Here is a 14,590-nt window from a genome sequence, read left to right on the forward strand (position 1 = left end):
AGTAGAGTTGCAACTTTGTTAATTTGTTTGTTTCTAATATGTTATAAATTTATTTGTTTGTACTTTGGATTGCTTCGACTTTGTACTCAAGAGCTGCTTAATTATTACACTTATTTGTTTAGATATTTTGTTTTGTTAAAATGGATATTTAATCTTAAATTCTAAATTATATATGTTTTTTAAGTTTAATATTTAAAGTCCATTAAATGCCCAAACCGCCTAAACCGGTCAGACTAGACCGTCTTTTCGTGGTTTGGTTTGACCGGTCTGAGCACTTAATATCAAACCGCTCGGTTTAAAAATTTTATAAACCGTCATTACGGGTTGGTTTGTGGTTTGAGGAGTTAAACCGTCCAAATCGGACTGCGAACACCCCTAGTTCACCCTCCTATGACAAGATGGACGAAAGACCATCCCTCACACCAAAATTATTAGTAATCCTTCACGAGGTGTCAAAACAAGAGCTGCCACTACAAATTAATGTTTATTCTTAAACTTTCTAAGTATGGTAGAGCCAAAGAAAATCCACAAAGCACTACAAGACCCAAACTGAGTCGATGCCATTCAAAAAGAGCTTCTACGGTTCGAAAGAAATAAGATATGGACTAGTAACTACAAAAAAAAAAAAAAAATGCAATTTACTCTTAAAATATAAAATATATCATTATTTTAATTAAAGATAATAGAATCAAAGGTGGATCACGAAAAAGGAAAACGACACCCTCAAACTATTTTCAAAATACCAAAACTATCCCTCTCCTTTCTCCTTCCCCAGCTCGATCTGGTCGTTTCTTCCATCTGCGATTCTCACTGGATTAGGTTCACTTCTGTCTCTCTCATCTCTGTCTCTCTCTCTCTCACACACACACACACACTCTCTCTCTCTCTCTCTCACATACACAGTCTTATCTGTTTCGTATATTGTATTGAATTCGTCTGTTTATCTTACCAGAAATCAAGAATCAGTACCTCGCCTTGCTCATCAACAAATCCAGGTTCCTCTCTCACTACAAATCTCTCTAACACTCGCGACTTCATCATTTCCTTTAATTGTTTGCATATTCATAGTAAAACGATTATACCCAACATCACAATTAGATTAGGGGACGAAAACCCATCAGTTTAATCAACCAAAAGAAAGTAGTTTTTTGTTATATTTATTGCTAAATTCATGTGCTATGTTCTTGGGATTTTAAGCCTGTTTAACTTGATTTTTAATTTATTCTATAGAGTGAAATAGTAGTGCGTTCAATAGATGTTGTTCTACCGTTTTTGGGGTTTACTGGAGTGCTCTGTTTTTATGGTGAATTATGCTTATATTTTATGAACATGTCTTAGTTTTTGTTTGAGTTCATAATTAGCATCAATTTCGATGTCTTAAGCATCTATGTGATCGAAAAAATTAATGAAGCTAAATGTTTAGTTGTAGATTCATTGTTATGCTTCAAATTGATTTATCGTAGTCATATTATTATGAGGGATTTTGACTTCTCCATACACATTAAGAATAAAGACTTAACATACAAACATTCCTAGTTCAAATTTAATTTCAAGAAATTCATGATATTTGCTTGGACCTTAACCTTTAACATTCTCAGTTTGATGTGGTGATGGGACCTATTCACTTAATTGGAGGGGAATCGAGATAGACCCACAAAATGGCAAATGGCTAGCATGTATTCTAGCTCTGTTTTTGGCCCACTACTATGAAAAAATGCACTGGGATAATTATTAGGTCATCAAACTTTGATGTTATTATGATTTTTCCCAGAAAATATGTATCAATATTACATGCGACACTGTATGTTAATGTGTTCTTATGCTTCCATTTTGCGGAGTTCTTTTTTGTGCAGAGATGACATTCACATGATGTTGAAAGAAAATGTAAAGTATAGGAGAATGCATACGTATGATACTGGAATAATCTAGGTAATTGATCAATCATGCTTATGTTTATAGAGAAATAGTTAATATTTGCTTATCTTTCTATATATATGTTAGTTCTTTGGATGGTGACTAAAATTATTAATTATTTGTGTACCTACTACTTGTGAGAAAGTTTTGTTTGATTACTTGATTGTTTATTTGTTGTGACATGCATCAGCCATTAGAGTATGGTTGACTTTAAATTTAGGAACACAAGTTTCATTCTGGTCAACCTTTGTTACCACATGATCCTTCTTCTATTGTAACAGGCAGGTTCCTGTCGATGCCGATGGAGCCAGGATCTGGCACCTTAACTTCTCGAAACCCTTCGCAGGTTATAACTCCATCTCCTACAAGTTTATTTTTTGGTCGCAGATGTCTACTTTTCTTAATATGGAATTCAAATCCGATGGATGGGTTGTTACCAGTTGGCTATTGGACTATTAGTTTGTAACTCAGTCTACTCTCATGCCTTTTTGAGGATGAATGAATTCTGTTTCGAGCTTCAAAAGTGATAAGAAATGTGTTTGGATAGAATCTTACTTAACAATTGTGTTGTTGAATTCTTCGGAAGTTGCTGAACTATTTTTGTGTCTAATAGTACATGGAAGATTTCATACGTGTTGTATCTGCCTTGTGTATGCAATATTATGTTTTATGTTTGTAAAAAACAACTATTTGGAAAGCAAATCTGCAATATAATGAAATTGTGCGTGTTATGCGATAGATCGTGGTCAACAACCCTACTTCCTCATCACCCACATGCAATAGCAAAAGGAAAAGAACCCTGAAGGTGTATGTTTAATCACAATGAGATTATATCGGTACTTTTGGATAACCAAGCAATAACGAACACACATACTTAACACAAAGAATTATGTGGTTCAACCAATATATGGGTTTTCAATATATTAGGAAAACAATACAAAAGAGAGAATACAAGAAAAAATTCATTTTCTCACCTAAAGTGTGAAGTAAAAGTCCAATATAGATGTAATACTGACATAAATAGATAAAAATATCAATCGTATTCGTATAAGGACAAAGAATTTCTAGATATCTGTCTAGCAAAAATATCGTTGCTTCTGTGGGAGCTTCGCCACCCAATTGATGGGAGGGTCTCAGCTGTAGGACTACAGGACTTCTTATTTGGATTAGGATGCAAGGCATCTCGACAATAATAGATGTGAAACATGTGATAGTTTTACAAGTACAAAATGTGTTAATTGTTAGGGCTAATGGTGGACCACATGTATGAGATGGGTATTTACATTTTACAAAGAAAACACTCGTAAGTTACCGTGGCTGAAGTTGTCTACGGTTTTGGTCATAGTGCTGAGTTGTTTAAGTATAGCATACTGCCATTTTTAGTGTTTCATTAGACTTTTACGTAGACACTGAATTTCTGCTGCTGCAGATTCATTTAGGTCCTATTTATATACTCCTTCCATCCCATGAGAATTGCAACGTTTGACCTGCCAGATAGTTTATAACTGTTAGCTATGTTTTGTCCCTTTATTTACATATGTGTTCTTCATAGTTTAATTTAGGCAATTATATTTTTTCTATTTCTCCCTGTTATAATTTTCAAGACTTTCACTTCTTCAATCAATATACCGTGAAAGCATTCTCCATGATGATCTTCTTCATTACATTGCTAATGTGGTATGAGAGTCGGGGTCTAGCAACACCTAGGGACTCATCACACTCTTTTGCCTCTGTCCTACGGGGCACCGGCTAGCCTCCATTGGAGGGGGCGTGTTGGAGTCGCACATTAGCAAGATACGGGTCATCAAACTTGTATATATGTAGGAACTTCACATCTCTCTATAAGGGCTCTTTTAAAGAGAATTCAAAGGGGTTATATACATATATATATATATATATATCCTAACATTGTACCAGATCGGGGATCTTTACTGAGGCCCTTCTTCCAGGATTTTTCTTGAGCCTCGTTCACAAACTCGAGTTGGTTTCTCATGATCCACCTTGATTTTGAGTGGGGTGTTAGCTATGTTTGTCCCTCTATGTACGTCTGTTGAGGGTTCTATTCTGTATTTATATAGTTTAGTTTAGGCAGTTATATCTTTTGTGTTTCTCCTTTGTATAGTTTTTCACGACTTCCACTTCTTCAATCTATATACTGTGAAAGCATTCTCCATGATCATCATCTTCATCTAATTGATTAAAGCTAATAAAAAGAAATGTATGACTATCTAACAAATATTGACAAATGGAGGACTGTTGTGGATCCAAATAAATATTTATTGATGATAATATCCAAGTAATTTAGATTCAAAGGTTACCATAAAAGGAAATGTTGCAATTTTTTACTTTCCATGGGATAGAGGGAGTATATAGATGTAGACATTTAAGAGCTAAATAGAATAGACTGAATATAAGGACTCATATAGTTTGTGGGCTCTCTTCTTCAGTAGGCAATTTCACACTCATCCCGATTTGTACAAATATTTAGCATTCAGCATAACTTCTCGTATCTTTAAATAATTCATTTTTTTAAAGTTTCTTCTTTAAAGTTGACAGTTTGACAAACTTTTTTTCTTGGGGTTGCAGTTTTTCTTGAATCTATCACGGAATTTATTGTTGGCATATCAAAGCTTCGGTGTGGTATATGGAGACTTGAGCACTTCACCTCTTTATGTCTATAGAAGTGTGTTTGTCGGCAATTTGCCGGATCATCAAACTCCAGAAGTTATATTTGGGGCATTTTCGTTGATATTTTGGACGTTAACTCTAATCCCTTTGCTAAAATATGTGTTTATCGTATTGAGTGCCGATGATAATGGTGAAGGTGGGCCAAAATGGAGTCTCACACTTGTAAATTACATGCTGAGTTCTGATTGTACTGCATATAATGTGATGAATACTACCCTTTTCAGGTGGAACCATTGCTCTTTACTCACTACTCTGCAGGCATGCTAAGTTCAGTTTACTTCCGAATCAACAAGCAGCTGATGAGGAGTTGTCATCTTATAAATATGGTCCTTCACGGCCTCCGTCACCTTCACCACTGAAGAGGTTTTTGGAGAAACATAAAAAATTACGCACATCTCTACTTATTGTTGTATTATTAGGAGCGGCCATGGTTATCGGTGATGGTGTGATTACTCCTGCAATTTCTGGTGAGTGCTATTTGGGACTGAAGGAGTTTTACTGGATGGTAATTTTGAAGCAACAATCTATTATGAGTCTAGGTTCTATCCCATGTTAAGCTCAACTATTAACATCTTTAGATGTCTTTATCAGGAGCTTATACCCTCCATGTCCCAAAATAATTGCAACTTTTGATCACACAAATGGTTCTAAAAGGTTTTTGATTATTAGTCAAATATCCAAAATACACCGAAATGATGACAAAGTAAACAAGTAGCTCCTGGACCAGAATCCATCAATATTTTGTGGTAACTACTAATGGGCAAATAGCAATCAATTATCGAAACTTTTTTGAGCAAGGAAATTTTGCATTTATTTTATGACATCTCAAAAAGGAAATTATCACATTTATTATGGGACAAAGGAAGTTATATATATATATATATGTATATATATATATATATGTATGTATATATATGTATGTATGTATGTATATATATGTATGTATGTATGGTGTTGTTGTGATGAGTCCTTGAACAATATTCATTCGTTACCAAGGTGAAAAGAGGTTTGACGTGATGGTGAAAAATCCCTATTGCAGTTATGTCGGCAGTATCAGGACTTCAAGTTCAAGGTGTGGGAGTAGAGCTAACTCATGGTAACTTAAGTTTTCTCTCATCTTTTTAGTTAAAAACTTTCCGTTGTAATTGTAATAGAAAAGTCTACACGTCCCCCCTTGCGTGGGGCGGTGCATGCACGGGCAGACCACATATTATAAATAAATATTTGACTAATACGATCAAATTTTGTCAAGAGCATAAACATTGCAATCTCATTGGGTATAAATGAAAAATGTAGCAACTTTTTGTATTGATTTTGTCTCTTTTTCTTACATTTTGGTTTTTTGATTCTCTTTTGTAGGGGGAGTTCTATTATTGGCATGTGTGATATTGATTGGCTTGTTTGCTTTGCAACACACCGGTACTCAACGGGTGGCAGTTGTCTTTGCTCCTATTGTTATTTTATGGTTGATTTCAATATTTGCTATTGGGTTATATAATATCTTACATTGGAACCCAAAGATTGTATATGCATTATCTCCACATTATATAATCACATTCTTTAGACAGACCGGCGGAGATGGTTGGCTGTCACTCGGGGGTGTTCTTCTCTCCATAACAGGTATTTGAATCCCAATATTCATCATGATCTTGTGTTCAAATTTGAGATTTTAGGTGAACTAGATTTTCATTTCTCCAGTTGGGACTTAATTTAACGGGAAAAATGACATCAGAATGGAATAGAGTTTGGTTTAATTCTTTTTAGTGTAACTAATTTCTTTTTCTCGATCAATGTAATAAATTTTCAATCTTCAATAATTTTGTACTTGTACCTTTGTGAATGTAAAAATTGATATTAAAAATCTTGGGTTTTGAACCCAAAAAATAATAGAACTAAAATCTGATTTGGTGAGCCATATGTTCAGTTCTACAATATAATTGACAACTTGACATCCACGTCATGGCATGCTATATGTTATCGGTCAAAATGGTATAAAATAAGATTGAAGGATTGAAACAGATTATGTTAAACTAAACCAAACTTTGTTGCATTTTGTCCTAAACATGCATTTTTCCGTATTCTTTTTTCTGTTTCTTCCACCAACTTGGTAAACGTGACAACTTCAGGAAATTCAATTCAATATTCTTATCTCCATTTTCTCTCAGGTACTGAAGCTATGTTTGCAGATCTTGGCCACTTTACCGCCTTCTCAATAAGAGTAAGTCTACCAATGGTGCTATAAGTATTGCATGGAAAATGAATTTCGTAATCTCTATGCTAGGTTTTCACATGTCACAACATCAATAAAGGTTAGATTTTCTTACTTTCAAGTAGTAGTCTGACAGGACCTAAAATTCCCCAGACCTAATTCAGGGAATTTAGGACAATAACCTTCTAATAATTTTTTTAAAATGCATTTACTTGTGACAAATTTTAGAACACCTCTGCATAACAGAAGAATGCCTCTTCCTAACACAGAAGGGTTCAAAAGGTCATTTAAAAAAATATTTATTCTCTTCAATGACCCACGTAATTCTTAGGGTTGTTCGGTGGTGGCTTAATGGGCTGAATAGGCTGTATGGCACAAAGTGTTGTATACATTCCACCATTAACTTTTCCATCAATGCCCTTATGGAGCACTCTTGAAAACAAAACTCATAGAAAGGAAATCTTGTGAAACCCTCGAATCTTGTGGAACACTCTTGATTAAATCGTGAAACTCACTAAAAATTGGGGCAATGATTTCAACAAAATCTTCTTCTCCACTGAAAACCCATTGGAAATCTCCCGGAAACCCAAACGTCCTTCTCCACTAAAATCCCAATGGAAACCCAAATCTCTTCCAGCTATTTCAACAATGAAAGTGGTGGTGTTCCAACAACAGTTTCAACCCAAATCTAAATCTCATCGAGTGGCTTAAACATAAGAAACCTAACAATGGTTTCAACCCAAATCTCAAATAGATATAGGGGGAGGAAGGAGTTCAATGGTGTTGATATAAGAACAAGGTGAATGAGTTCAATAATTTTTTGGTGAGTTTTTTTTCCCGGGTAGGATGGAGTTCAATAGGTTTTCTTGATGATGCAACGAAGATGCCAGCATGCAACAATTTGTGTGTGTATATATACATATATATTCATAAAATAATAATAGTAATAATATATTTTTATATAACTTTTTATTTAAAAAACACATAAATTGATATAATTTTATTCATTCAAAATCATTCATTGAGCATATTTATCTAACATTTATTTTAATTGTTTTTAATATAGACTAAGGGGTAAAATAATCATTTATGCCATTTAGACTGTTTATTCAGCACAATAAGAGGACAAAAATTTAGCCTAATCATACACAACTTAATTCATATAGAGCTTAATAAAAAACCAACCGAGCAACCCCTTAGTGTCAAGTAACCCTATTTTAGTTTTTGTGTTTTATTTGTTACAAATTATGAAATTAATTTCTTTTACTTAAAATAGGATTATTTTTTACATTTTATTTTGATTTAGTTTCATATTAAGGTGTGGAAGACCATGACCAACTATGACATAGGACCAATTAGGATGCATGGGGTTGGTTAAAGCTAGAACCAGACCTGGTCCCTAGGGACATGTCGTATTGTGCATGGTAAGACTTTCACTCATCTTAAAACCAAAGAGTTGTATACAAATTGAATGCCAGGTAATTGTAAAACGATGAAAAACAAAGACCTGGAGAATCTTCTATAGCAACATCAAAGACCTGAGGAATAATCTAGTGGCCTTCCGGCGAAGGATGTTAAATCCAATCTTAGAAAGGAGCCCGTCAAGTCTCGAGTAATGTTAATATTTGATAAATAGAACGTGCTTAGGACTTCAAAACTTTTCCGAGCAAGGTTATAATTGGAGGTCAAAGGATCCGGAATGTAGGGGTGAGTCTTGGAGCACCGGAAGCTCATGGGTCTGAATTAATAAGACAATCTCTTTGCAAAATGCAAGGAAAGAACTACGTAACAAAGCTTCTTTCCCCAATCCTTGCAATGCCAAGGAGCCTTGGTGCATCTTTGTCACCCCTAACCAAGATTGATTTTAAGGTCTCTTTGTTTTCATCTTTTCATTTCAACATTCTCATCGTTTTATATGGTGTCATGGGAAGGAAATGATGATGTGATTGTGAGTCCCACTTATTTGATGTAACAATAATTGGGATGTGATCCACAAAATGGAATATAGATGTAAATAGTGAAAACAAATACTCCCTCCATGCCAAAATAAATGTCTGCAATAAAAAAACACACAGATTTAGAAATGTATAATTGTTACACTTTTAATTGATTGAACTGAATGACAATTATAACTCTCAATAAGAACAGTCTTTGAAATGTATAATCATTCTACTAATCAATTGCTCCATCTCATCAACTTTTAGATATTCATGTGTCATAATTATGGTACAACTGGAAATTTAGTAAATTGTAACTATCTATTTATGAAAGTGGACACGTATTCTGGGACAAACTTTAATGTGGACACTTATTTTGGGACAGAGGGAGTAAATTCTTAGTTTGGAATGAGCCTTCTTACTAAATGAAGGAAGACACCTATTTTTGGACCAGGATAGAACTTGGTGATATCTTCTTGTGCTAAAATTTAATTCTTCTCTATTTGCAGCTCGCATTTGCCCTTGTGGTATACCCATGTTTGGTTATACAATACATGGGCCAGGCCGCTTACTTGTCTAAAAATGTTACTTCAATTCCCGAAAGTTTCTACAAATCTATACCCGGTTAGGCCTTGCGATTTGATTCACGTATTTTTACCAATTTGGCTGCAACCTAGTTTGATTTCAATTCGTAAGCATCCTCTCTTGTCTTGCAGAACCGGTATTTTGGCCAGTGTTTGTTATAGCTACTCTAGCATCTATTGTGGGAAGTCAAGCTATCATTTCAGCTACCTTTTCTATAGTGAAGCAATGCCATGCCCTTGGTTGTTTCCCGAGGGTCAAAATTGTCCACACGTCGAAACACATGTTTGGCCAGATTTATATACCAGAAATCAACTGGATCCTCATGGTTCTTACTCTTTTGATCGCTGTTGGATTCCAGGACACTACACTAGTTGGCAATGCATATGGTAAGTAACATTAGATCTTTCTTTGTTTTGTCCAATTTGACCTTAAGACCAAACCAACTAATTCAAACGGTTTGGTTCAGTTCAAGATCCTTTTGTAAACACATATTACAAACCGAGGTCTTCACGTAAAGAATCACTCTAATCTTTGTAGAAGATAGGATTATTTGACCCTACTTCCGGTTCAAGACAATCTCTTTACAACATTAAAAGGAAAGACACTGTTTGCAAAGCCAAGGAGCTTCGAAACCAAAAACGCAGTTGTTCTCAACCCCAAAGATTTCAACACGGCTTGTGAAAAAACTGTTTGGAACTAGATTTTAGTGAAGAACCATATTATATGTCCCACTCGGAAGTAGGATCTGGGGGCTGGGATGTACACGTACATGTCCTCGACCCCACGTGAAGATCTACGGCTTGTGAAAAAGTGTTTGGAAAGAAGATTTTAGTCAATATGCCCCTCTCAGAAGTAGGATCTAGGGGGCATTTTTGGTAATTCTTGTATTTCACTCTCTTGAAGGTCTTTGTGGATAGTTCTCAAAGTTTGATTGTTTATCGGCAGGCCTTGCATGCATGACAGTTATGTCCATCACAACTTTTCTCATGGCACTTCTTATAGCATTCGTGTGGCAAAAAAACGTTTTAGTTGCTACGCTCTTCCTTGTTGTTTTTTGGATCATAGAAGGTATCTACCTCTCAGCCGCAATCATGAAAGTTCCTCAAGGAGGTTGGGTCTCTCTTTTACTTGCCTTTGTCTTTATGGTCATAATGTATGTGTGGCATTATGGTACCCGTAAAAAGTACAACCATGACCTCCACAATAAAGTTTCGTTAAAATGGCTTCTCGGGCTGGGACCCAGCTTGGGTATTGTGCGTGTTCCCGGGATTGGCCTAATTTACTCGGAACTTGCCACAGGCGTCCCTTCGATTTTCTCACATTTTGTCACGAATTTACCTGCTTTCCACAATGTTCTGGTGTTTGTGTGCGTGAAACATGTCCCGGTGCCTTATGTCTTGCCCGAAGAACGTTTTCTTATTGGCCGTATCTGCCCGAGACCTTACCGTATGTATAGGTGCATCGTTAGATTCGGGTATAAAGACATCCAAAGAGATGATGGGAACTTTGAGAATCAACTGATTCAAAGCATAGCAGAGTTCATACAGATGGAAGCTGTGGAACCTCAGTTCTCAAGCTCTGAGAACACATCGTTTGATGGTCGAATGGCGGTCATAAGCACCAGGTCAGTTTTTCTATAAAGCATTGAATTTTTTGAGTTGCGAAAGTCAAAAGGTCAAACCTAGTTTGGTCGGAATCCAAAATCGACGTGAACATTTTACCTTTTCAACTCCTTAATGTTCTTACTGTAACAGTTTGTAGAAGTTGATATAGTTTTTAAGCTCTTAACTCCAAACTCGAAATATTTCTCAAAGAAAATGGAAGTTAAAAGTCCACGTTTTGACACTAAAGTATCAAACATGGACTTACATTTTTTTAGACCGTGTACATACCCTATTTGTTTTATCTTACGTCTAGAGATGCACAAAAAAGCTTAAGCCCGAAAAGCCCTGGCCAAGTAAGCCCGATTAAGCCCAACTTTTGTTTCAAGGCCGGATAAAAGCCTGGCCCAGAAAAGCCCATCGGGCCCTCTTTCAACCCCCAAGCCCGGCCCGCCCTCGAGAAACCTGGGGTTTTTTCTTACTATCTACTTATGTCCCTACTTAAAGTCGGGGTTTTTTCACTGAAACAGGTTCACTACCCTTTGGGGTAGAGGCAAGCTCTGCGTAATCCTACCTCTGTGGGGGACATAGGGGGTTAGTTTGGTGAGGTTTGGTTTATTAAAACACTTGAACTGCTTAAGTTTCAAGACCTCTGATGAAACCGGTCAAACCCCAGGTCGAACGCTACTTTGCTCGTCTCTGACCAATTGGACTCAACCAGTTCCATACAAAGTAGCAAATCTTCAATGCTACAGCGTTTAAGATCCGATTACGATGACGAAAACCCGCAAGTCCGACGACGACAAGTGAGGTTCCAGCTGCCGCCATCCGGTCCGGCAATGGATGCTGCAGTTCGAGATGAGCTTTTGCAGTTGATACAGGCTAAAGAAGCCGGAGTTGCATACATAATGGGACACTCGTACGTGAAGGCTAGGAGGTCGTCTTCTTACTTGAAGAAGCTCGTGATCGATATCGGGTACTCGTTTCTTCGAAAAAATTGCAGGGGCCCTGCGGTTGCTCTTCATATTCCTCATATAAGCTTGATTGAAGTTGGGATGATATATTATGTTTAGGATCTTGTTATAGGTTCAGCTTCATGTTCTTGGTTGGTGTTGAATGCATCTTCTTACTTATATTCTTTTGTATGCAATAATATGAAATTATTGTTTTGTACCCATTTACTTTGAATTTTTCAACAAAATATATATGGGAATAGTTTGTTTGAATTTTCAAATAAAATGTTCATTTCTTCGGGACTCGTATCGCAAGATTGTCGATACTTTTAACTGATACGAGACCGGTTGATGGGAGTTATGGTATTTTTCTAGTCAACCGGGTACAAGATTGGTTCGAGTAGTTGGGTTGGGCTTCGGTAAGAAAGAAAGTAATGGATCTCCACCGTTGGATGCACGTTAGGATGAAATGCACTGAGATGAGATGCATCGGGTCAATCCACATAACAAGCGTAATTCATGGGTGGATTTGAGATTGAAGGTGTTCAAGGGTCCAAATTTTTTCTTTGTTAGTGAACATTTTATATTCTACTAAACAGGAGGACAAATCCGTTTGAAATAAATTGAATAAAAGACGCACAAATACGAGATGAACAAGCCTCTTATTCTGTATTACGCATCAAACGCAGTTTAATAATTAGTATCTAGATATTTATTCAACTCATCTTATTATTCTTTAATAGAATAATACTTCTGCTTGTTTCGTTTTAATTTAAATTTAGCTTACTGTCAATGTAACCGGAAAGATATGTAGACATGAAAGGCAAAGGAAAAGAATGCTAACATATGCTTGTTATTGATTTCACTAGGCTTGATAGTACCACAGTTCTTTTTTTAGGGCATGTTTAACAATCATAAACTATCTTATTTTTTGACGAAAAATGTCCCTTTCTAATGGACATAAACTACCTTATTTTTTGAGTTTATGGAAAACACCGTTTGAATGGGTATAAGCTAGCGTTTTTAACATGTCCTTTTAGGTCATTTTATATTTTCCAATTACCTTTTATCAATTAGTATCAGCCAGCTACTCAACAAGTTTGCCAAACATATACTAAATGTGAAAAGAAGAAAGAAAAGAAAAAAAATAAAATAATTTGTAACTTGCTATCATCTTACGCTAGATTTCACTATAATCAATATAGGAAATAAGATAGACAAATTTCTAAACTGTATTTCATATCAAAGTACAGTATTTCATATAAGTAACTTATATAGGAGGTGTTTGGGATTGCTTATAAAAACAACTTATTGACTTATTCCGGTGTGACACCGGTAATAAGCACTTTTGAGTGTTTGGATAAACAACTTATACCAGTGCCGAACAGGTAATAAAGAGTTTTTGAAAAAGTTAAACCCTTCTGACTTATAATAAGTTGATAAATGCTTTTATAGAAAAACAAAAGTTGTTTCAAAGCAATCCCAAACACCCCCATAATACTCTTTCTTTAGAGCCACAATTTATACTCGACTTCTATAGAAATGTAATACATAGAAATTTCATATTAATTTAACTCCAACAACTCTTGAACGTGATTGTCTTTAGAGATAGCCAAAAACTGATCCAAAAACAATTTTTAATGTACAAAATACTATATATTTATGCACAAAGTCTTAAAAGTCTTAAAAACAACTCATAATGCATTAAATAGTACTACTTATGCATTCAGTTTTAAAATCGCTTAATCTACAATTAAAATAACATATAGTACAAGTTACCAATGCACATTATTACCTTTTCTTTTCATGTTCCCATAGACCTTATAATACCTTTCACTCATGCCTTCACCCTCTCATACCTCCTATGTCTTCTCTCCATCCCCCAAGGTGAGATTCAAACTGATATTCACCATGAGTTATTAAAAATTCTTCCATTCGTCTCCCATTCAATTGCTCTAGAACTCTCAGTCTCGCTCTCGATCTCTTGATTATTTGCTCTTGGTGTAAATCGAATACATTTGTGGAGTCGTTTAAATACGTTGTATTTTAAACTGTCATACAATTGTTTTAATCGATAGACTGTAATTGGAACCATAACTCTTATTTATTTAAATTGTATTAATATGTAAAGACCAAATGTAACTTATATCATCGTTAAATCTTCTCTAATAAAACCAGTAAAACTTCAAAATCGTTAAAATTCACGATTCCCGCCACATTTCACGAGTACACCGCTAGTAATTTATAAAAACCCGGTTCGGTCATCTCTAATTATGTTATAACAATGTAAGGCCCGTGACATCATGTTCCAAAAAGTGCAAAGTTGATTTGACAAATATTTTAATAAAATATATTCAACTTAGTAAAGTATAACAAAAAGAATTGCATTAAGACATTGAGTCTGTACCAATAAGACACCCTCTTTGTCTTTTACAAATCTTATTTTGTATTCCATCAATTAAGTCCCTCCGTCTGATTGATTTGGTTTAGATTAAAAAGGCTAAAAGAAATAGCACTTGATGGAAGTAAAGTCTAGATACAAATAGCAAATGCTAAGGGTATCGTGTCAAAAATACACCGAACCAAATCAGATGACAAACATCTTCCCAACCAGTTCGACTCGAAACCAACGTAGGATCAAGGTCGCAACCGATTGGGAGTGGTGGGGATCAGGACCGACCCAACGGTCCATAACCGGTTTTG

General features: G+C 35.5%; 1 protein-coding gene across 5 annotated transcripts; it reads left to right on the forward strand.

The window, feature by feature from the left end:
* The first annotated feature begins 750 nt into the window (after positions 1–750).
* Positions 751–12,168, forward strand: LOC112520732 (potassium transporter 4-like). Of its 5 annotated transcripts, XM_025129244.1 has the most exons (13): positions 751–819; positions 953–995; positions 1,854–1,929; positions 2,196–2,260; positions 4,501–4,738; positions 4,827–5,069; positions 5,642–5,698; positions 5,962–6,222; positions 6,768–6,820; positions 9,258–9,372; positions 9,465–9,719; positions 10,279–10,957; positions 11,611–12,168. In XM_025129244.1, the coding sequence occupies exons 4-13, from the start codon at positions 2,210–2,212 to the stop codon at positions 12,005–12,007; spliced, it is 2,349 nt and encodes a 782-aa protein (XP_024985012.1). In that variant the 5' UTR covers positions 751–819; positions 953–995; positions 1,854–1,929; positions 2,196–2,209; the 3' UTR covers positions 12,008–12,168. The 5 variants fall into 5 exon arrangements, with proteins under 5 accessions (XP_024985012.1, XP_024985010.1, XP_024985015.1 ...); XM_025129242.1 differs by lacking the exon at positions 1,854–1,929; XM_025129247.1 differs by lacking the exons at positions 1,854–1,929; positions 11,611–12,168 and adding an exon at positions 11,465–11,601.
* The last annotated feature ends 2,422 nt before the right edge of the window (positions 12,169–14,590 follow it).

The sequence above is a fragment of the Cynara cardunculus genome, assembly GCF_001531365.2.
Source record: "Cynara cardunculus var. scolymus isolate 2C chromosome LG 11, CcrdV1, whole genome shotgun sequence".
Lineage (NCBI taxonomy): Eukaryota > Viridiplantae > Streptophyta > Magnoliopsida > Asterales > Asteraceae > Cynara > Cynara cardunculus.

Bases quoted from the DNA above. Each gene is read 5' to 3' on its own strand.
- LOC112520732 (XM_025129244.1), top strand. From the start codon at position 2,210: ATGCCGATGGAGCCAGGATCTGGCACCTTAACTTCTCGAAACCCTTCG. The intron at 2,261-4,500 runs GTTATAACTCCA...TTGGGGTTGCAG, and splicing joins CTTCTCGAAACCCTTCGCAG to TTTTTCTTGAATCTATCACG. The intron at 5,070-5,641 runs GTGAGTGCTATT...TCCCTATTGCAG, and splicing joins GATTACTCCTGCAATTTCTG to TTATGTCGGCAGTATCAGGA.